General features: G+C 35.3%; 1 protein-coding gene across 2 annotated transcripts; it reads left to right on the top strand.

Annotated features, from left to right (window-relative positions):
- Positions 1-6,200: 6,200 nt before the first annotated feature.
- MANEA (mannosidase endo-alpha) lies at positions 6,201-23,075 on the top strand. Of its 2 annotated transcripts, XM_040697936.2 has the most exons (6): positions 6,201-6,287; positions 6,640-6,703; positions 9,689-10,286; positions 14,683-14,792; positions 16,543-16,619; positions 17,319-23,075. In XM_040697936.2, exons 3-6 carry the CDS (start codon positions 9,737-9,739, stop codon positions 17,953-17,955), a joined length of 1,374 nt encoding a protein of 457 aa, XP_040553870.1. In that variant the 5' UTR covers positions 6,201-6,287; positions 6,640-6,703; positions 9,689-9,736; the 3' UTR covers positions 17,956-23,075. The 2 variants fall into 2 exon arrangements, with proteins under 2 accessions (XP_040553870.1, XP_419831.2); XM_419831.8 differs by lacking the exon at positions 6,640-6,703.
- Positions 23,076-24,735: the final 1,660 nt, after the last annotated feature.

Genomic DNA, 24,735 nt, shown 5'->3' with positions numbered 1-24,735 from the left:
TAATAACTCTTACTAAGTCTGGGGCCAAGACTGAGCAATATTTCTACATTAGAGATACTAGAGCAAGGTATTCTTCTCTCAAGAACAGCACTTCATCCTAAAAAAATCAAGTCTACATATTTTCAAGTAAGCACTTCTTTACAGTATTGCTCTATGACAGTAAACAAAACAAACAAACAAACAAAATTACCTGAATTCAGCATTTGTTTTAGTTAAAAAAAAAAAAAAAAGGAAAGAAAGAAAAAGTGGCCAAAATCTATGCTCCCAATTGACATTGGTACCAGCTGCCACACTCCTCCATGCAACTGTCCATATTTTTCCCATACTGTGCATACATTTTCTCCTGAGCTGATCGGCAGTGCCACCAAGGCCCTCTTCTGCAGATCCTACAAAGACATAACCTATCAAATTCTAGCTTTTATTCCGTTTTTGGTAATACCAATATTATAATGAAAGTAAGACAAGACGGTCATTAATAGCCTGTGACTACCTGTCCCTTCCAACTCTACACTGAATCGTGCTTGAGCGGTTTGTAAGCTAGGATAGGCAGTATCTCTTCCCAGATATTTCAAGAAGCACTTTCATCCAGTTGAATGTCAGAAGAATGAAATTATCATTATTGTTATTTAAAAAGACACTGACCAGTGGAGAGTTTTGTCCTGTCAATAATCTAATGTCAAAAATTGTGATTGTAGTAATGGAAACTGTAGTGTTTGATCACTTGCCACCTCCATGAGGATTCCTTTATACTTTGTGATAAATCAGCTGCCAAGTTTGCCTACAGTCTCAAGTGCAACAGTAACTGCATGGAGTTAATCCCTCTCCCTCCATATACAAAAAGATTTTTTAATTAATTAGACGTCTTCATGATGCAGATGGTTTTAATTGCATAATTACAGAAATTATTGCAATCATTTGGCGACCTTCCATGGACTAATGCTCAAATATGTAATGCAAACTGATACCATCTAGCATATCCTCATCCCCATGATCTTGCTTTGCTTCTCCCAGTTCTAAGAACCTTCCAAGACGAGACCCCCTGTATAAGAAAACTACTCTGTCAGTAGAAGAGCTCTTCAGGTGCAGTCTGTATAGATAATGGCTGAAAGAACAACAGGGATTCTATTTTGATATCTGCACCGAACATTTTTTGCATCTCAATTACATCCACGCTTCTATACAGATGGAAACAATACTGTTTTATAGAACAACTCTGTAATAAAAATGCCAGTAAGCTTCCCATTCTAGGTTTATGAACTCAAACTAACAGAGATGTAATTGTGTTCAAAGTATTTCTGCCTTCCATCTTTTTTAATTTTTTTTTTTTAATGAGGAAAATCTGTATTTCTTATCACTTCTAATTGGAAGTTCTCATTTCATAGTCTAACTCAACATATTCCCTGCATTCCCTAGTGACTCCTTCAACAGCAGCACCTTTCCAAGTGCAGGCTGATTTGGCAGGATATAAATTTCTCTGTAACCTTTTGTTGTTACAGCTGTGCTGCTGTTTTAAGGCATGTAAGTGCTTTAAGATACTGCATACTTTCAACTTATCTGGAGCCAATATTTTTGTTTAATATAGGACTACAAATTGAAACTTGTAATTTTTTTTTTTTTTTCCCTGGGAAATACAACAATTTAACTCAGCCAGTAATCCTTAAGAAACAAATAAACCAACTTTTTTTTTTTTTTTTTTTTTACAATTTATTCAACTACAGATTAATCGTGTACCTAGAAGCAAAAATGGAAAAGTAGTAGCCTTTAAATTACAGTTACATTTCAGCATGAAATTTATGGATGTGCAGCAGAATTGCCAGGTCAGGGCCTGAACCAATGGTTGAGCATCAGGTGAGAAGAAGTGACTAACACAGGGAGTGCGGGGGCAAGCAATGAAACTGGGTGAATGGAAGGAATAGAGCCTGGATACGCCCTTCCTCACCCTCCTTTAAGGATTAGCAGCCGATATAGAGTAGTACCTCTCTGAATAGAGAGTGCACTTCTCCTGAGCTGCTATTGGTTGTTGGAAGCAGTAAGCCAATTTTTCCTGTTTGTTACCTGCTATTGCTCTTTCCTGTATCCCATTAGAAGACACTACCACCATCTTCTTTTGCCAAACGTGGGTAATTCATTTATTCCTAAATTAAAAGCTACTAAAAAGCTAGAATTGCAAACAGCACATTGTTTGATATTAGTAAGTTTTCATCACTGATGTTCCACTCTGCTCCTTCAAAAAAATGAGGAAAAAAGTAGTACTACTAATACTCAGGAGTGTACGCAGCAATTAAGCACCTGATCCCTCTGTGCGTCACTTATAACACTGTGGGTAGTTTAACTCTGCAGTAGTTACGTGATCTTTGCTGATTTCTTTACAAGATTAGAAGAAATTATTTTATCCTGCAGAGATATCCTGACCACAAATCAAAATCACTAAGCCAATTTAAAAAATAAAGTTAATAGGCACTCTAAAATAGGGCCTCTTGAAATGTAACAGTATAGCTTTGTACAGTAAAGGAAATAAATGCATTTGCATTTTATATGGATATTACTTTGTATATAAATGAGAACACTACTTCTTCCTTCTGAAAGTTTGTATGCATTAATGCACAGCTAACAAATGAAATGCTTGATTACTCTTAGAAATGGAAATAATTTTCGCTATTGGCTTTAAATCAATTAAGAACGCTTAGGTGCTACTGAAACAATCTGAGTTCAGATTGACATTTTCACAGAATAGGCACAGACTGTATGTGCCATTTTTAACACATTCCCCTTGCTTTGGGTCTTTGTATCATCTTCCTTTGAAGAAGTATTTCTTTTGCTGCAGTTGCTGATAAATAAATAAATAAGTAATCAGTGCATAATACTATCAAGTCTCAATTACATTTTCTACCAGAAGAAGAAAACATCGTTGTTTGATCACAGTTCGTTTAACCTAAGAGGAAGCACAAATGAGGCTTCTAATTTCTGAAGGAGATGAGACTCTGAATCAGATACATCCACAGATTGATAATTACAACAAAGAAAATCTTGGAATCAAGATGTATATTCTCCCTGTATCATTTTCTTTATCAGCAGAGAAATATATATATATATATATGTGTGTGTGTGTTTCTTCTTCTAAAATACTATGTAACTTCACTTCTAACAAAAGAGTTAAGAACAGTTAGCTTGCTAAAAGAAAAGGTCTTAGAACCTAATGAGGAATGAACGAGTGAAAGAAAAAAAAATACATCCAAATATGTGCTAACATAACCAACATGCAACATACTTTCTGTAATCTTTGCTCAGTTAATAGCCTCCACATAAATCCAATATATACAACAGCACTGTGTACCAAACTCAGTAGGCATTCCTGTATTAGCAAGGTATACAACATTTTGACACTGTAAAATTTTTAGTTACATTAGTACTATTTCTCTATATCAGTAAAGGAAATTTCTACTTACAAACATTGTGTAGACATAAAAAATATGCATGAAACTGCTGAGGTGAGTACAATACCTTTACAGTGGATGTAGAGTCTTAGGTTTTTTTTCTAGCTTATCCCAGTAATTATTAATTTTACAACACAAATTAAAAAAATATATATATATGCATAGTTTTCTATGTAGAAACATGGATTTTCTACATTTGAAAATTACTTTTGAGTTTGACATAACTTCTATGTGTAAAGAATAGTTTCATTTCTGAAGGGCCGGAACAAGTCTCTAATAAATAAAACAGTGTAGTGAACCATTCCATAAATCCCAGGATTAGTTTCACGAGAAAGAAAGACTATGATTTTTAATAGGGCTAGCTTATATCTGCAGCTTAAGGATTTACAGTCATCTATGGTCATTTCAAAATTACCTCTTCAAACCTGTAACAAGCATGAATAAAGCTACCCAAATCCAAAATCTGTCCAAAATATTATAGCACTGCTGCTGTTGAAAGGTTGAGATAAAAAAAGGACCCATACTATGCTACCTTTCTGGCACAAAAGCAAGGTTGTCTTTAGCTTCTGCTAGAGACTAATGAAACCAAACAAGGAGTTCTGGAGTACGAACGACCACAATAATTATTTTTTGCTCTCTATGTCCCTAGGGATCCAATGTTATCACATGCAAAGACCAGCATTAGGAGTGAAGCAGCAGGAATAGAACACTGACTCCACATTTCCAGTATCAAGAAAAAAAGAATGAAAAGGAATATGAGGAGGGATGTATGCTCCACATGTACAGGTAGCATCCTCTGTACTCCTACATTGTACTCTCCTATCTGGGAATATAACTCAGAGTTAAATTTCAGTATTAGATTAGGTTTCACTTGATTTTAGAAATTTAAATCCTCATTTGTGGTGTCACTAAATGAACTGTGATGCAACAATAAGGTTTCCAGCTACTGGCTTCTTGCTGATCCCAAGGGTATCTTTTCATACTTAGAGCTGACAATTCAGTGTCTTCAGTCTTCTAGGATAAAAGGTGGCTATTCTGAGGGCTTGATGAATACTGAATTGTAAATGAGAGAGAGTTTCATGATTTTGTAACAGATAGAACTATTGAGAATAGATGAAAAGGCTACAAGCACAGGCTATTCCTCCTTTTGTGTTTGCTCCAAAGCCAGAACATGCTATTATAGCATAAAGGATAAGTGAGAAGACGGAGGATATAATGGTAGAAAAAATTATGAAAGCCACAGGAAATATAAGAACATACACTGTGGGGTAGATGAGGGAAAGGTACACCTCAGTCTAACACAATAAAACAAGCAATCACAAATTAAAAAATAATCAACAGTATGACCACAGGCACATTAATCTCCCTTGTCCCACCTCAGCTAACATGATTATTCAACCTCATTACTATGCAGAAAGGCTTGGAGGAAGTTGTGTGATATAATGGGTTTGATGGTTTGTTTTAAATCTTAGTCAATACATTCAGCAAAAATGTTCAGACATAACAGAACAATTTCAGAAGAAAATACATCTGTGACTTTTTCTCTGATGAAAAGAATATAGTTAATCCTTACGCAGAAGAAATGAGCAAAGATTCATGTTTACTTCTCAATTCTTAAGCTATTTAATCTTCAAACAAATATTGTTAGTTCTGTAGTAGTTCTTCCACACTGTAAAGTACAAGTGAAAGTTAGTTATGTCCTCTATAAAGTATAAAGGAATGGCATCCTAACAGTATCTTTTCTTTTGAAGAAAGGAGGAAAGAAGGAATTGGGAAAAAAAATAAAGCAGAAGAAAAAAGGAAAGAGAAAGGAAAAAAAGAAGGACAAAGCAAGCAAGAAATTTCAAGTAAAAAAAATCTGTGAGCCTGTCAGTCAATGATATGGCTAACAAATGTTCAAGTTTCAGACTCCAGTCTACTGATACACAAACTCATTTATTATTAAAGCACAGCATTCTTGATGTATTACAGTGTATTCCCTGTTAATGAATTTCTTCAGATGCTTGCAGGAAATAGGACTAAAAATACACATTACTGCAAATGCATTTCCCACCAGAGCGCTCAGCATAAAGAAAATATCATGCAACAATTCTGCCTGCCCATTTTCCCAGACTGCAAGGAGAACTGCAAGAGCGCTTGCATTTGTTCACCTTGTTTCTGTTGGCACGGTGAGACGCTCATTCCAACTCTTTCCAGCCCCATGCAAGGTGAAATCAATGAGGATTCTGCTATTGATTCCAATGCAGCCGGAATCCTGGTCACCGTTTCTGTTCCATCTCCCAAAGGGCTAAGGGAGGTTATTAAAAAATAAAGTCAAACTGCACCATGGGGATCAAACTCATTACAGTCACTTTTCAGGAGGCAAAGAGAAGAAATGCTTTTATTCTCTGGGGATACCGCCCTCTTCATTGAAGGGAAAATTTGTGTTGAGTCAATCTGAGTGCTATCAGCAACAGCTCTCCTTGACAGGCCTCTAATGCTACGGGGAAAAACGAGCACCTGTTTTTCTCGATTTGTTTGCTAATCTCACTATGAGAGCTTTTGCAGTTTATTTTCACAGTTCTGGGGAGGAAGGGAGGAAGAAAGAAAAGGTGACAGACCTGCCCACGGCAGGGGGTTGGAACTAGAATGACCGTTGTGGTCTCTCCCAATCACAGCTACCGCACCGAGGCCGCCCGGCTGCCATGGATACCCCAAACAGCCGACAGGCCGCGGAACAGCTCCTACCTCCGGCCCTCTCCTGCCGCCGCGCATGCGCGCCCGCTCGGGCATGCGTATCCCGGCGGAGCGGCGCGGGCCTGGCTCCCGGCGATGTGAGCCTCCCCCGTCCATGGCCGGTCCTGTGTCGGGCTGGTGAGTAGCGGCCGCTTGTCTGCGGCACCTGCCCTGTTCTGTTCTGTTCTGAGCTGGGCTGGGCTGGGCGGGGAGCAGCGCAGCGGGGCCGCTGCCAGCCCCCGGGGAGGGGGAAAGGGGGTGAGGAGCCGGGCCGGGGCGCTTCCTGGGGCTGGAGGGAGAGCCGAGGGGTCGCCCTCATCCTGCAGCCGGTGATGGGCGGCCTGGTGGTGCTGGGGGCCGGTACTCCACCCGCTTGCTGTGTGTGATGTCGTCTCTTATCTTCGACGGTTTTCCAGGGCTTGCTTTTTTTTTTTCTTTTTTCTTTTTCTTCTTATTTCTTTCTTTCTTCCTTCCTTTCTTTCTTTCTTAGAAAACCTTTTCTAAAGACTGTAGTGCTGACACTTGCTAAGGCTGTTACAAGGAAGGCCTCACAGGTCAGCCTCCGTTGCTTTCTCTCTTATTTGTGTTCTCCAGACTGGAACATGTTACATAAATACGAGTTGTGCAGACCTTAGCAACCCTCATAGAAGTGTCCTGAACCTTACCTGATCAGTCACTTGGCACCTGAAGTGATGTTTCCAGGTGCTTATCTGCATGGTGGTCCCAGAGTGCAGCACAGGATCAAGGATAGCCTGTTTGCAAAACATTGAAGTCTTTGAAGGCCTACACACTTCAGCTTTGCTTAGGACTGATCAATTCCTTCAGAGTTTTCAGGATTTTGCAGCTGGCAAATCGTAGCAAAAGTAAAGTTTAGAGACCTTAGCTGAGAAGCTTTGATATTTGCTGATGTTTACTTCTTTGCTGTGACAATAGTGCTGATGAGCGTGATTTGCCTGTTACTGTCTCTGAAGAGTAGATCTGAACAAGATTAAATGACATAATGCAAGCATTGCAACCTTTAACTCTTGGATGCAGCTGTTAAAGTACAAGTGTGCACGCCAGTGCTGAACTATGACATTGCAACTGTGTTGGCATGCAAAACACTGTCTGTTAGGTTAGGTATTGTGTATGCATTTTAGAACTTTCACTCTTCAGTTTTATGCCTCTATATAAGTAGACTAGGGGTTCAAAATAGACTGTAATAAACCAGGGTCTGTCCTGTTGCCACTCAAATCAAAAGCTTCTGATGGAAGTTAAGTTTGCACGTATGCTGCTCACTTCTTAGCATACTTGAATTGTAAATATTTTATTGGAAAAAAATATTTATTGAAATAACGATATGGAGCACTAACATCAATTCCTGACACTACAGAAATAACACTTCATGATAGTGAAATCTTGGTACAGGGGGGGCAGGAGTTTGTAGCTGCTGTGTCAAGAAAAGGAAGAAAGGACCAGTTTTTTCAGTAGAGGAGAAAGACCCTGCAAATGTTCTACTTTTAGACTGTAATGTTTAGTAATGTGAAATCTCTTTACTGAGGAGGGGAAATAAAATAATAATTGGAGAAGAGCATAAATGTGTTTTGTGTCAATATCATGTGGGTTAAAAAACTGAAATACATTTAAGCAGTTAAATGACATCATTTCTGTTGAAGAAAAAGTAATAATAATAATAAAAAAAATAATAAATAAAACAATAATAATAGTAAAGTAATAATAATAATAAAAAAAAACCTGATCCTTTCAGAAACTGTTAAATTTCTGAGGCACGGCATGGTAAGTTAGAAGAAAGATGGAAAATGTCTCAAAAATGGTGCAGAAGTAGTGTGCAAGTCTTTCTAAAGTTAATTTATTAGTAGGAGAAAATTCCAAATAATCTCTGCTAAAATTTGTGTGCTGTATAAAAAGAAGTTTGTAATTTGATGTAAAGTGATGTGACGTCTGTTAAATGGAAAACCTCAAGTGAAGTGAAGTACTGTAAGCATATATGCTATAAAACCATTTTCCCTGATGGTAACAAACAACGTGTTTTCACAGTGCAGCTGTTCAAGTTTTGCTGCTTTGTTTTTTTTTTTCCCTTCTGTCTCTGCTGTTAACTCATTTGTTGGCATTATTGCTGTTATATTTGCTCAGCTGAGTCAAATCTCTAGAAAAATAAAAGCACATCTCTTTTGTTGTCTTATTTTTGAGATGTTAATGTGATTTTGCTCTTTGAGCATATGATTGGCCATCCTTTGAAAACCAGAGTAGCACAGATAACAAGACATGGAAAGGAGGATCAACGGAATACGGTTAGAAGCAGAAGCAAGACTTTTTGTCAGTGTTATTAGTGGTAATCCAACTCAATCTATGTTGTTATAAAAACATATTCTAAAATTCTTAATCTAAGTTTGTCACGCTAAAGTGGTGACAAGTATGATTACTATTGAAGCTATACCTAATTGTATTTTAACAATATTGAATAACGTTAGGAAAATAAAATGAGATACTTTGTAAGCTGTGTATGCCTTGATACTTTAAAGTCAGATTCTGCCATTTGGATGGCAGTTACAGAAATACAAAATCATTTCTCTGCTGTGTCTAATGATAGTTGAATCACAGTTTTTTCTAGGGTCTTCCAGTTTTGTGCTTAATCATGTTCCATACTATTATGTGGTGACCTGAATTTTTTCATCATGTTCTCTGATTCTCTTCTGTTTGATCTTGAATGGGAGTTATTTATAAAGTAATTTATATTGAAGGAATTTTATTGAACTGCTTTTCTTTCCCTTCCTTTCAGTGCTGAAATGTTGCTGCGCACTATTAGTTTTACTTTGAACTTAATCTGGGAATTGTGCATGAAGTGCCATGCAGCTGTGATACTGTACTAACAGGTTACCAGCAGCTAACCTGCAGGCTTTCTGCCTGGAGTACATCTTTAAAGCTATGCTGGTTTTTGGTTTTGTAATCCAACAGATTTGAATTTCAGGTATGAAAAGTTGGGAAGTATTACAGTATGAAGTTTAATTGGCCAAAAACATTTAGTCAATGAGTTGCTTAACTTCACAAGAGGTGGTTGTTCCATTAAGTAGTTGGTGATAACAAACTTGTATTCTGAACATAAGCTGTACTTCTTTCACTATCTGAATTTGGTTTTTACTCTTGTTCTTTTACACTACCCTGCTGTCATGGCTTCTGCTTTTTTCTTATTTTCTTTGCTATTTTGCAAATACTTAGCAAAATAGAAAACTTCTGAAATAATATAACCAAGATTTCATGGGATTTAGTTGAATTAGGAAAAGAACAAAGTTCAAAAGTAAGATGTTTAATAAAATCTGGGTTTCTTGAGTGGTAAACTTTGATCTTTGACACATTCTCAAGCACATAAGTGTTTTTGTTCATTCTCCTTCACTTTAGTCCTTTGAGAAAAGTTGTCACTAATGCAGTGTATAAGTGTCATATAATTGTTTTCTAGCATTTCTATTATGTAGAAACTTTATGAAAAAACTATACTACTAGACAATCAGAAGTCTGACTTCAAAATATTTCTGTTTTATCAGTTGCTGCCAAAATTTGATGGATTTTAGTGGATTCTGAAGTATGACATCATGGCAAGATTTCGCAGAAGAACGTGCATCATTTTGTTGCTTTTTATTTTGTTTATTTGCTCCATAATGATGGCTTTGAAGACTCTGAGACCTGACAGAGCTGGCTTTGGGGACCCATTTGGACTTGGTTTATTGCCTGAGCTTCAACAACGGACAGAGCTCTTAGAGAGTAAACGGAGTTCACTGAATAGGGTTCAAGGAGAGACTGTAACACAGATCAGTAACATGCATGCCGCTGTGGTCAATACTATGAAAGCATCCATGCCTCCTGCGAACAAGTTGGAAGGAGAGCTGTCTTCTCCTAATTATAACTTTCATATATTCTATTATAGTTGGTTTGGGAATCCACAGTTTGATGGCAAATACATTCACTGGAACCATCCGTTGTTGCCACATTGGGATCCCAAAATTGCAAACAATTATCCAAAGGGAAGGCATAATCCTCCTGAGGACATTGCAGCCAATTTTTATCCTGAACTTGGATCTTACAGTTCCAAAGATACTTCTGTCATAGAAGCTCACATGAAACAAATGCTTTCAGCTTCAATTGGTAAATGAATGTTAATGTTTCAGCATGTTTTTCATTTATCCAGCCTTAAATATTTGAATGAACACACCTGACCAGTTTTTCTCTGTAATTCTGGAAATGGCTGAAGATGTTAATGTCTATAGTTCTAAGTTTTAATACCTAACTCAAAACCTTGAATGTCAGAGCCACTTCTGATTAGCATAGAAACTAAGAACTGTATTTGTAATGCTTTAGGTGCATATGTTTCATGACTTAAACCATTAAGCACTGTTAACATGTGTAGTCAGTACAGAAACTGTTGTTAGAATATGTTGTCTGTCTGCATATTTTATTTTTGGAGGTAAATACTGAAATGTTTTAATAACATTTCACTAAGTCATGCTGACAAGGTAATAGAGCAGACTGTTCAAATAGGAGGATTGTTTCCAAATATTTATTGTGTTACAATAATGGTATATTAATTATGTAAAAAAGACGTAGGATTATGGCTTTTATTGCATCTTCATTTCATACAGTATATTCATAGATGGTCTCATTAGCTATAGAAGTGTCTAATCCTAAACGTTTTATATTCAAGTAGGATAGTTTCAGTGTAGCTAATAAGAGCTTATTTCCATGTCCAAAAATACTTTTTTTTTCCTGCCATGATGAATTGATGGTCCTTTTCTTAAAGGGATATATAAAAAAGAATATTTATTGCATTTTTGCTCTCATTCCTTATTGTTGTTTTATGCCTGTTCTGCATTTATCATCTGTAAAATAAAGAGTTACATAGTCTAATACTAAGCTGTGAACAGCTTCTTTAAATGTATTGAAGCAATATGACCAGAGTTTGTAGAATCATTCACAGTGCTAAATCATGTTTAACATGATTTAACTACATTTGAAATTGTTTCTTTTCAGACTAGATTCAATCACCATAATTTACTTTTTTCCTCAGGTTATTACTCAAATATTGCTTTTTTTTCTTTTTTTTTTTTTTGTACGATTAATACTGTATTCATTTTTTTGTGTACGCAAGTTACTGTTTATAGTTCCTTCTTTTGCAATTTTAGCCAATTTCTAATCCTAGCCTTACTGTGTTTTTCTTATTTTTCTTACCTTTTTTGAGAGTCTTTGTCAAGAATCTTCCAAGGGGGAAAAAAAAAAAGTAAATGATTCTTTCAGCCTATATTGTGTGATTCTCAAAGGCGTATAAGAGATTGAAACTGAAGGAGTCTCATTCCGTGCTTTTATGTGTTGTTCTTAGTTTCAGAATGTGTTGTATTCATCTGTTATTCTTCAGGTTGCTTGGTGAAACTTCTTATTTTGCACTGCCCTGTTCTTATTGCAATATGGTTTGAAGTCCTTCATTTATGTTGAATGGCTCTACTCTGGTTTTATAATGTTACACTGATCTTTGTTTGGTCAAATCAGTCCCTTCTTAATCTCCTGAAGTGATCCTCTTATAATATGTAACAGAAAATATGAAGGCTGCTCTGAAAGTGATGCCTCCTATTTTATTCTGCCGGCCCACAGCTTCAGAGGCAGATGAGTCATGTTTCCTGATCAGACAGGAAAAAAGGGAGTTGAGTTTTGGTCTACTTTCAATGGAATATCTGATAGCAGACTTAAGTAATTCATAGAATTGAAATGTCATTTCTCCTTAGAATAGTGTTGGGGAAAAGATGTCATGAATCAGATAGTGTTAATGCTCATATTTTTCATGATGAGAAGCTCATTCTGGTATATAAAGTGTTAATATAAATTATATCTGTAACAATTATGAAGTAAGTAAGTACTATGTGTTTTTTGTTTTTTTTTTTCCCTGTAAACTGGCCTCAGATTTAATATGCTATGGTGACATTCTTTTTTACTTATGTTGCTCATCTAAAAGTTAGCTATATAATCTAAGTAAACTGTCTAGGATTCTTGAATAGTCAAGTAGACAAAGAGAGAGGTAGTCTCAAAAACAGATTTGTGTTGTGTATTTTAAACTAGGTTGAACTACACTTGGAAAAAAGGATCTTTCTTTTATGCCTCCATTAATGGAGGCCTTGATTGCATTGGAAAAGCCTAGAGTAAAAACAGGGATCTAATCTATATTTGTTGATGGCCAAAGTTGCATGTAGTTCCATTTTTTGTCTTCACGCAAGTGTTGATTTGATCAGTATAAATTAAAAAATGCTTTTAGTTTCCGTGACTTTCCTCATGCTCTTGGTTATGCTGAGAAAAGTTTATGGACCTTCCATACTGTTTTAATTTTTGAAGAAGAGCTTGACTCTACATGCTGTTCTAAGGATGCATGAGGATGTTGTTATCACAGGAATGCCTTTAAAACTTTGTCTGTCAGTTGGAGCTGTGGTGGTGGGTTAATTTACAAGAACAATTGCCATGTATGTTCAAAGAATGAAAAACGTACTTCTGGTGTAGCACATATACTAACTACCTTTAGACAAGGGCTGCCCTAAAAGTTATGCCATTGATTTTTATTCTGTTGACCCACGACATCAGGGGTCAATGTTGATGGTATGGAAGTAGACCTTGAACTTCCCCACCAACATTGTTACATTCTCTTACTGCATGACAGATGGCAGGAGAGGGACAGACTGAGAAAATGATGTCTGGCATGGAGGAGCACATGAAGCAAAGGTGTAGCATTGACTTCTTCCTTGCTTAAAAAATGACACCCATTGACATTCATTGATGTTTAATGAGCAGTTATGGAGACCAAACAGTGGATGTGAGCACAGTAACGTGGTGGGTGGTGTGTTTCAGTATTGGCAATAGCAACAGTGGGTCATCTCCATTCATGCCAATTTTTACAAGTGCTGCATTCAGGCTCTTGTTTATCACTGGCATAAATACGTTGCTAATCACAGTGACTGCATTGAAAAAGAGTGTTCTGTAGCTGAGAATTTGTTCTATCAAATAGAGCTATTTTGCTTTTTGTGTCTATTTTAGTTTCCATGGAAATAAATAGGAGACATTACTTTCAGAGTAACCTACATCTATTTAAAAAAAAAAAAAAAAAAAAAAACATTTCAAAGAAAGACAAATGTGAGTTAGGTTTCTTGAAAAAATTTGTCTCCTGAACTCCTCCTTGTTTCTTAACGTGATAGAAGAGGCTCTTGACAGATGTTGTATGCAAGATACCTTGGAAAAATGTACCATGATTGCATTGTTGTTGTGCTTTTTGTTCTTAATGTCTTTTGAATTTTGTCCTTTCCTCTTGTGTTAAATAAAAGATAGGGTGATAAAATGCAGTAAACTATTGCATTTTTCTTGCCCTTGAACTGACTGTAGCTCATGATAGTCCATTGTTTGGTTTTTTATTTTTATTTTTTTTATAAAATCTTGAGAGAATATGTTGTGAGTAGTTGGATTAACCTCTCCTTTGTATACTCAGATGAAATTTCTGTTTTTGACATTAGAAGCTGGTTTGCATATTCATTCTAATTGATGTTTTCTTTTGAATAATTTTGTTCTTCATTTTGAAGTTGTTTGTCAGGAAAGTTACAATATTAGTAAAGTCAAAGGGAAGCATGTGCTCTAAATTTCTGTCTGTGACCTGGCTTATGTACTTCAATCTTTAGATAGTTAAAAAGAACCACATTGACTTACTGTTTCACATGTTTAATTTAGTATTGTTAGGAAAATATTCTTAAATCAGTATCATATATATTTGTCTGTCTTACTGACATATTACATTATTTCCAGCTGTATACCTAAGCAGTCTTGCTCTTTTTAATCTGATAGCATTTCATTTTAGAGGGAAAGGTTTTCGCCTTTCTGATGAGGTATTGTCATCTTTTGCTTTCAAGGAAAACATTAAGAAAGATTACAAAGTAGGAGCATCGTATTTTTGTTGGTGGTGAATTACAGCATAGGGACTGCTTGTGTCTAGAAGGAGGAGCACAGGATTATGGTCACTGCTTCCAGTATGAAATGATTATTTTGTAATAGAGCCTGAGGTATAATGCAGAAGTGTTGTAGGGTATAAATCTTCATAAGAATATCTTTGATGACATTCTATAGCCCTCATGTCTGGAGTGTTCTCTAGCCCTATGTGTCTTTGTGTTCTCTAGTGTACTGCGGCACAGCTATAACACCACAGGAGCCTTCTGCAACACCTCTTAATAAAACCTGGAGGTTATGATGCTGTGCTAGAGAGTGGAAGGCAATGTCTATAAATGTTACGCTTGGGGCATTGGGTACAAATGTGTTCCCCTGTTCTCCTGACAAATGCTTTTACTGCTCATTTCTTTCAGCAATAAAGAAAGAGGATGCTGAGATTTCACAATTGATTAAAAAGTAATTTGAAATTCTCATTTACATTATATAGATTTTACATCAAATAATAATTACAACTCATGACAAACTGACTGCATGTTACACTTTAAATATACAATTTGAAAGCTATGCTTTGTATTTTCAGGTGTAATAGCACTTTCATGGTACCCACCGGGTATGGCTGATGAAAATGGAGAACCAACTGATGATTTGGTGCCTATTATTTTGGATTATGCAAGCAAGTACAATCTAAAGGTAAAACATTTATAAGATTGATAAAGTAGGACTGCATTGAAAAGTAAACTGTGGTAAAAGTTCCTTACGTTTGACTGGTGATGCTGAGCAATGAAAGTTTGTGAGATAATTGTGGCTTCTGCCTGTCTGTATTATGCTGCAATTTTGGGAGTTCCAAAAGTAGGTATCTTGCAATGTACTATATTTGTATTTAGAGTAAAACTTGTATTTTACCTTGGGCAGGCAGAGAGGGGAAAGGGTTGGGGGAATGAAGAGAACATGCACTGCCATTTATTCTTTCCAAATAATAACGTTTGCTTTTGGAATGTTCTGAGCAGCTGTCTGCATTTCATCTCAGGAGGGTGCTGTCTTTATTGGGGACTGAAATGTCCTGTTCATCTGCTCTCGCTTCAATTGTCAGATTTACAGAGAAATTTCCTGTTAGTAGAAGCAGCTTTAGGTTCTTTGTCAGACAAGAGGAAAGTAGAAAGATTAAATGAAATACATGAGTAATTTTCAAACTTGCAATGAGAATTGCACTGTAAAACACTGCAGTTTTTTCTTGTTCTTCCTTTTTCTTTTTAATAATTTACTATTTAAAAAAAAAAAAATTCTTCCCGTAGAAATGTTCAGATCATTTTAGGGAGCCTGATCTCACCTAAGAGAGCTTGTTAACACTCAGGCTACCAAGGAAAATGCTTAAATATTATGGTAATGATAGCATTGTGGATGGAGCTGCTGTTACTGTTTGGATTAATTACTGCAATACAGATATTAAATAAAGATACTATCACTAAATTCTACTCTCACTAATTTAAAATATTCTTGCACAGGTAAATGATTATTTAGTTAAGTAACATCTGTAGACCAAAAACAGCAGAGAAAAAAAATTGTTGTTTTATAAAAAATATATATCTACTAAAAAATAAAGCTGCTAAAATTTGTCCTTTTGATTTGCTTATTTTTGTTGAATGAAAATAAAGTATAATAAAATTTCAACCTGTCTTGTTAGTTTTGTAGTTTAGAGTAATAGTGTATTTTTATATAGTCTGGCACTGTAATTAAGTTTGCTGCTGTTGCAAAGTAGTTGAATGCTTCATTAAATGCATCGTACTCCAAAGTTGCTTCTGAAAGGCTAGTTGCTTCGATTAATGCAATGTACTCCTCCCTTAAATTGTATAGTTGAAAACAACAAGATTTTTACATTGATGTTTCTTCACGAACGTAGGGTAAATAATTCCATAAGCCCCAAGCTTGAATTTAGAGCAGCAGGGATTCAGCAGATGACATTTAGTTACAAGGCTAACAGCATATCAGCAGTTATGGTGTTGATAACTCCATAAAATTTTAAATCAAAATTTTCATATACTCCTAAAATCTTGTTTGACAGTGGAAACTCTTCTTATCAAAAGCAATTTGAACATGTTATGTGGAAATTCACTGCTTAACCAGTTATTTGACATTCAAATGGATAATCTTTTATTTCAGTTGTTACTTTCTGCTGTAGTTGTGAAGTTCTGTGAAGCATGCTTACTATGCCCTATTGCTGAGGGAAAATAAAAGCAATGTTTAGTGCTAATGAAAAAAATGAAATATTTACTCTTATTACTAGACTTTCCTGGATCTGAAGCTACTGAATTTAAAATTGATTTACATTAGGATTAACAGAAAATGTTAATATGACCAGTACTTGCTTCATGTAATATACAATGTCCAAATATTCAATAAAATGTTGTCTGTGCTGCTTTACTGTTTTTTTTTCATTTTTCAGGTCACTTTTCATATTGAGCCCTACAAAGATAGAGATGATCGCAGTATGTACCACAATGTCAAATACATCATTGACAAGTGAGTGTTTTTGAAATATTTCTTTTGAGTATTAATATTTGTTCAGGAAAGTTCTGTATGTTATCTTGAGCCTAGAAGAATATATTCAAAATGTGTACTGAGACTGAAGAAAACTTCAAGACATACGGTTCATATTTCGGTGGTACTAAAACTCAGGAGTCTGTTTTTTAAGTATTGAAGCATGAACTGTGTGTAGACATTCAAGTGTATGTTGCTTACAATATTCATTTGTAGCATGAGACGTGATGCTTCAGATGAAAGCAGTTGAAGTATTAAGTACACAACTATATGAATTAGACATGCATTTTTATAGTGACAAATAAGCAGCAAGCCGTAACATGTTGACTTCTAATGATTTTAATTCAGCTTGACAAATTTTGTACAGCTATTAATTATTTTGTTCATCAGCGCTACTTACAGTCTTGCCTTTCAGAAGAAACTAATACCTATAGCGCAGTTTAACACAAATACTGATTAGTAGAAATAGTGATCTTTGCAGATTCATTATTCAATCCTTTAACAGATACTGGATTGAAAATGGATATGCATTTCTGTGTTTTGAAGCACATGCACTGTCTTTTAAATTTTTATTATTATTATTATTATTTTTTTTTAGAAAAAGAGATCTTCAGTTCAATTTGTAAGTCAATGTTTCCGAAATGGCAAATTTTGTTTTAATGACACTTGTTTGCTTTGTAGATATGGAGCCCATCCAGCCTTTTACAGGCATAAGACCAGCACAGGCAGATCTCTTCCCATGTTTTATGTTTATGATTCTTACGTAACAATTCCTGAAATATGGGCAAATCTGTTAACTGTATCTGGATCCCAGACTATTCGAAATACTCCATACGATGCGTTATTCATTGCTCTTCTTGTAGAAGAAAGACACAAACATGATATTCACAGAAGTGGCTTTGATGGAATGTACACATACTTTGCCACAAATGGGTTCTCTTACGGCTCGTCTCATCATAATTGGGCAAGTTTAAAAGCCTTCTGTGACAGCAACAACTTAATGTTTATTCCAAGTGTGGGACCAGGATATATCGACACCAGTATCCGACCGTGGAACAACCACAACACCCGTAATCGTGTCAATGGAAAATACTATGAGACTGCCTTTAATGCAGCCCTTTTGGTGAGACCAGAAATTATTTCCATTACATCTTTTAATGAATGGCACGAGGGTACTCAGATTGAAAAAGCTGTCCCCAAAAAAACTGGACAAATAGTGTACCTTGATTATAAGCCCCACAAACCAAATGTTTACCTAGAGCTCACTCAGAAGTGGTCTGAGAAGTACAGAAAAGAGAAAGAGCAGTGGCTTATGTGAGCTATTTCTACTGCAGTTGTTTCTTAGCATATTGGATCCAGTGAGAAAGAAATTGAGAGCTGAAGAATCTGTTATGAAATGCCTCTGTTATGGGTATGTTTAAATCATTATATTGCATTAACGTAAATGCACTACTGCTGAATTTTGAAGAGGAAAAAAGTGTGAGAATATTGGCATCTCATTGGATACTGTAGTTCAAGAATGCTTTATTTTAATTAGTAATTTGCATGCTGAGCTTCAAGAACATCTGCATGGGATAACTACATGACTGAAGTAGTACAAAAATTTGACAGATATTTGTATACTTTATTCATGTACTTCTGTTTCTAATCTAAGTGATCCTTTAAGCTAAACTTAATCTTGATAGCTTGCTTTTTGCAGGATGCATGTCAGTAGCATGTGGAGTAATCTACAGCTACTGTTTTTATGCTTTGCACATTGGGAGTTCTTGATTATGATTATTTTGTGGTAAAAACACTGTATGTATGTCCGATGCAACATTGGTGAGTTTTCATTTATTTCTTTTTTAAATATATATTTTTGAAAGATTGAGTTCCAAAGAACTACTGAAATATTTCTAGTTTACTTCTATTTGTTCTGTTCAGTACATGCTGCATACTTTTGCACGTTACTGGAATGCTGACCAGTTTACATAGTTTTTCTATGTCTGAACTTTATTAAAAAAATAAAAATAAAATAAAATCCCAACAACCAAACAAAGAAAACAGCAACAAAAAACCCTGAAATTTGAGAGCAGAAAAAAAATTCTAAAGATACAGAAGAAAACCAACTATAGTTACATGTTGTATGTTGACTACAGGCACAGATTTAGTTTGTTTTTAAAAACATCAAAGATTCTAAAGCTAATATTTTGGTAGTCATACAATAAATATAATTTTAAGTTATGCTTTTTCATTCATAATTTTTGGAGCGATGTAGTTTGGTAGGAGTGACATCAACTACTCATCATGTTTATTTGAAATCAGATTTCTATTTTCATGTATTTCCAAGATCCAGAACAGTAGATACTAAAGTCGCGTTAGTGTTCAAGTAAGCTGCTCAACACTACTTTTAACAGCATGGTGTGCCTGGAAATTATTTCTTTTTTGACCTGAGATTCTCACCTTTCCAGTGTAGTGACTACTACTTGTTTTTCTTACTGAAGCTTGAAAATATCAAATTGTATAGATATGTCTCCTCAAGAATCTGTTTCTGGAAGGAGTGTTGTTTGGGGGGAGGGGACGTGGACTTTCTCATACAACTTTACAGGATAACAGTAAACATTAAATTATTACAGTATATGTTTATTTGCAGCGAGTGTTTAATTTGTAACAAAGTGGCTCTAAAAAAAAAAAAATGGATCTTGCTTTGTAGTTAATATATTGTAACTGTTGTAACCACTAGAATCCTCTCAATTTCAACAGGATCTATTGTAATTACTCACACTTCTTCCTTGGTTAATTGTAGTGCTCTTTCCATGAAGTTGTAAGGTGGATGTGAGGACTTGTGGTTAAAAAAGAAGATAAGATGACAAATGAAAAAAGAGAAAAGTATGCTTTTCTTTCCAAAAACTTGTGTCATTCCAAATAAACATAAAGAAGTTACTGCATGGGTTGTTCTGAAAGTAATGTCTCCTATTTATTTCCATGGAAACTACAGCAGATACAAAGAGCACGGTAGCACTATTTGTCAGAGTAAATTCTCAGTTAAAAACACCACTTTTCAACATTGTCACCACCATCAGCTGTACATTTTGGCCTGCGATGAACATGAGCCTGCGTGCCACACATCATAAAATTCTGCAGCAGTAGAGGTGACCCTCTGTTTCCACTGCTGCAATGCCTCGCTCTGCTCACATCCACTGTTTGGTCTCCATGGATGTTCGGCAAACATTGATGCTTGTCAGTGATTGCCATTTTTCTGCATCGAGGAACTCATTGACACACCTTTGCTTCATACACATTCAGTGTGTTCTGTTGGACTGACCCTCTGCTTCCATTTGTCATATGGCAACAAAATACAGTGGGATGTTAACAGGAAGGCTCAACCTCTACTGCCATAACACTGACATCCACCTATGACATTGAGGGCCAATGTAATAGGCAACATTACTTTAGGAGCAGCCCTTGTACAATATTTTCTAGAGTCCTTCTGGTATGAAGAAATGTTTGTGTACCTACACTTATTTGCAAATTAATTCTCATCGCTTGCCTGCAATTATTAAAAGGTTGAGGTATCGCACAACCATCTCAGCTCAGCTTTTTTCAAGAAAAAATGTGGAAATTGGGTTACAGATATATAACCTGACATTTAAAGTGCACTTCTGGAGTTACTCCATTCTTACTAGTATTAATTCTTTGCATTTTCCTGCTGCATCTCTGCAAACTTAAGTGTTTCTAACAGAAATGTTGGCTAAAGCTTATTTTGTTTCAATTGCACTCAGGTGGATAAGCTAAAGAAGATATAGCTATGACCACTGTTACAAAATAGTGTCTGATATATTTAAAGCACTTGTTAAGAGTTTATCACTTTCAAGTGAACTGCTCTCTGTTTATTAAGGAAAATTGTTGATACATCTTTACTGTTACTCCCTGGCATAACTATACATAATTTGTTTTTATAATTTGATACCTTTAAACTTTGCAGTCCAAAGAGCCCATATATTTGAAGGAGTAACTGTATTACATATCTATATTGAATATATTGTTTAAAAATTCTTCTGAATTCAGACCTTTTTTAAGGACAAATCTCTTTCTCTGCTTAAACTTTGCCATCCATTCTTTTGTTACTGTAGTTATCTGCACTGTTTACTAGTCATGAGAACTGTTTGCTCAGCTTCAAGCTCCTCACTTTTTTTCCTAGCAAGGTTTTTATCCATGTCTGTAAAAGTTGCTTCTTTTGTTGCAGTTTATGGAAGATTTGAAATTTTTGTGCAGTGTTTTACGGCTGTGATAATCTGTTTTTGTTTAAAATATAATTTTTGGTAACAGCGTAGTGTATCTTCCTTAGAAAAGCTCTGTAGTTGCTGCAAAGATATCATTTAGCTCTTGATATGAAGTGGTATGGGCTGTGATGCATGGGTGTCTAAGGTGATCTTTAGAAGAATGTAAGAATTTCTCAAAATATGAAATAAAGGAGTACTTAGGAATTTGTCACTAATGAGCACTTACTGTATTTTTATGTGCTTAATATGGTTTTAAGTCCAAATATGCCACCTGGAAAAAAACATATTTCCAAGAGTAGAACTGGCTTTGAAGAGATCTCATGGAATAGTAGCTACTAGAACTACCACACCTGCCTACCCAATATTTTTTCTATACTTGGAGCAAAACTCACTGCAAGTGTTGGAACAAGAATTAGATTTCTGCTGATGGATTACGACTTCAATCATAATTGTTTTTGGAAAAATGGCTAAAATATTTCTGTGGGAAAAGTTTTACACAGGTGCAAAGAAATAGGTATTTCTAACATAAGAGCACAGTTACTATGGGCAGGGGAAAAAGTGGATGTATTTAGAAGGTAATTGTTCCAAACTTTAAAATTAAAAAGAAAAAAATCCAATCAAAATTAGGAGGAAGGGAAAACTCTGTAATGAGTTTCAGATCTGAAAAGGAATTAAGGATTATCTGTATCACTTCATCCTCACTCCCCTACTTTTTTTTTTTTCTAATTGATGAAAAATGCTAAATGATTACTTTTAATGTATTTACTTTGAAGAATTGCAGTTGACTCATCTCTTTTATGTTATAGTACTTAAAGTAAATGATGTATTAACTTTATGCAAACTACAGAAGAAACAGTTAAGTAGATCATTCTTTGACGTTCTTCTGCACATATAGAGATACCTGAAGTTACTGTTGGAGTATTCCTAGAAGGAAAATGCTTATGGTCTCTGAGGCAGCAAGCCTTTGTGGTGAGAGAGTGCTTAATTTCAAAGGGAACTGGGTTCATTTCTGCTTCCATCAGTTGTGATCAAATAAATTGTTTCAGTTTTGTGAGCTGTCTGAGAAGTGAAGCTCAATACATCTCTGAAAGCAGGGTTTGTATCATCTTGCACAGATCTATAAACTAGTACCGAGTTTTAAGGGAAAGAGCGTGTACATATGCTGTTACTATTTCAGTGCAACGTGTAAATTATGGTGAATATATATTCTGTACCAGGGTATATCGTGTTTGCCTAGTGCCTTTCTTTTGACAGTGATTTGTCTCTTAACAGGTTTTTGAAACAGAAGGATGTTTATTTTTATTATGAAACTTTATATATACACTGTACATAATTTGAATTTCATTTCACACATGGCTCTTGGAAAATGTTTTACACAAATTTGTGTTTTTAGCACTGTGATGATAGTAGAATATATCTCTGTGCAGGTGGACAGGGCTGCTGTTGGTGTAGTTTTATTTTTTATTTTGTGGTTGTGGTTGCTTTTTTAAATTATTTTTAATTGAATCTAGTGTACCTAAATACTAGAGAGGAAGTAAACTATTTGCAACCTAATAGCCATTTTAAGATAAGTTGAAAATCTCACTGCGAGTCTTAAGGGATGTTGTAAGTATTGATCCTCAACCTTCTACTTGCTTAAATTAGTGTCAGTATTCTTTTTTTATTTTTATTTTTTTCTGTTACTTCTGACCACTACGTTAAATGCTGTGTAATCTTTTAAAGTGATTTTATTTCTCAGTTTCCTTAATGGAATCTGGAAAAATATTAGCAGTGCAAAAGAGCCTGATACAAGTTTCATGTTTTACAGATATGATTTTGTTGTGAATGGGTAGTGTATCTTGGTTGTGTATTAAACATGGATAAATAAAATAATTTGTTTCTTCTAATACCCTACCTGGCTGTTGCAGAGATGCATTTGCTTACATGCATATATAAAGCGTGTGTGTGTCTATTTGTATGCATTATATAAACATATATATGTATCTGTATGTGTGCATATAGCTGAAGTAGTTATTTTTTTAAGTACTATATCATTGATTTAAAATTATAAGCTAAATTTGGCTACCTTTTAATCAAGTAATGTTTTTAATTCCCTGTGGTGTTTACAAAAAAAAAGTTGGTTGTATATGAGTATTATCATGAAAAATAAACACATGCCCAAAAATTGTGGCTTAAATAGAGTGTTTCATGGTGTGTTTTTTTTTTTTTTTTTTTTTAATAGTTTGAGTTTGGAAAACAATTTTTTTACTTTTCTATCATGGTATGGGTGTACAATTGTATTAGACAGAAGCAACAGGCTTACTAGTGCTTTTAAACAGACAGTGCTCCTGAAGATTTTAGGCCTCTTTGTATTGCATCTCTTGAAGCTAAGTTAAATCACTTGTATGTGTGTAACGTGCAGTATCTTTGAGTCCTGAGGTACTCCTCTTTTGACAAAGTAAAGCTGAAGTTTCTGGTTTAAACAGAAGCTTAAGATGCTCACGGCAGATGGGTTTACAACAATGCTAAAATGGTGTCTAAGAAGTTGTAGTTGTTATGGTGTATTATGCTATTTGGGCATAAAAACATCAAGAAGATGAGAAAGATGGGAAATTACCTTCTTAGTGTTTGAAATACATATCTTGTTATTCCCAAAAGTCTAACTACACTGAATAAAGAAGAATAAAGCTAATTCACACATTCATTTAGTGTGTATGTTTCTATACATGAATCAAGATATTTTATGGTGTCAAGTAATTTCACATTTCATTTGTCCTGTTGTAACTGTTGGCTGTAGTAAAAATAGAAGATCTTGCTCTACAATACAAATTATTTTTTGAAGAATTAGTGTCTCAGGAAAGTAAAGAAGTAAACACAAAACGTACTTTAAAATTTGAACTTCCTTGTGCACCTGTAATTGATGCCCTTGCAGAGTACTGTGCAGTACTTCTGCATTTTAATAGATAAAATATCTCCTAAGATATTTCATGTCATTTCTTGTTAATGTAGTAATATGTTTGAAAGTTCACAAATGTTTTAAATTGCCTTTTTGTTTATATAATATGATCACTGTCTATGCAATATATAGAATGTAGGTTCAAACTTCAGTTTAGTTTTGTTTTAGAAAAATACTCTAAGAATGTTGAAATATTCTGAAAATTAACAATAAAAGCTTGAAAAATGAATTTCCTAACCCATATTATCAGTAGATTTGAAGTAAAAACAGCTCAAGTCTGTTATCATTGTGTTAATGCTTTACAAATAAAAAGGAACATTCTGTTAACATTTAATCAAGAAAGAAGGTATTTATATTACTGTACATTATCACAGAATTGAATGGGTTGGAATGGAATGGGTTGGACCTGTAGAGATCATCTACTCCAACCCCCCCTGCTAAAGCAGTTTCCCTAGAGTAGGTTGCACAGGAAACTGTCCAGACAGATTTCAAATATCTCTAGAGGAACAGACACTGCAGCCTCTCTGGATAGCTTGTTCCAGTGCTCTGTAACCCTGAAACTTTTTCCTCATGTTTGTGTGAAACTTCTTGTATACCAGTTCGTGCCCATTGCATCTTGTTCTGTCACTGGGCACCACCAAAAAGAGCCTGCAGCCATCCACTTTGTTTCCAACTTTTAAATATTTGTAAGCATTGATAAGATCCATCCCTCCAAGTTTTCTCGAGGCTGAACAGTCTCACGTCTCTCTGCCTCTTCCCGTAAGGCGGATGCTCCAGGCCCCTAATAATCTTTGTGGCCCTCCACTGGACTATCTCTAGAAGTTTCCTATCTTTTTTGAACTGACGAGCCCAGATGTGGTTGCTGTACTCTGGACGTGGCCTCACCTGAGCATAGTAAAGG

This window comes from Gallus gallus, chromosome 3, assembly GCF_016699485.2.
Source record: "Gallus gallus isolate bGalGal1 chromosome 3, bGalGal1.mat.broiler.GRCg7b, whole genome shotgun sequence".
Taxonomy (NCBI): Eukaryota; Metazoa; Chordata; class Aves; order Galliformes; family Phasianidae; genus Gallus; species Gallus gallus.
Note: the sequence above shows the minus strand (reverse complement) of the source record. Positions and strands in the feature narration are given on the sequence as shown.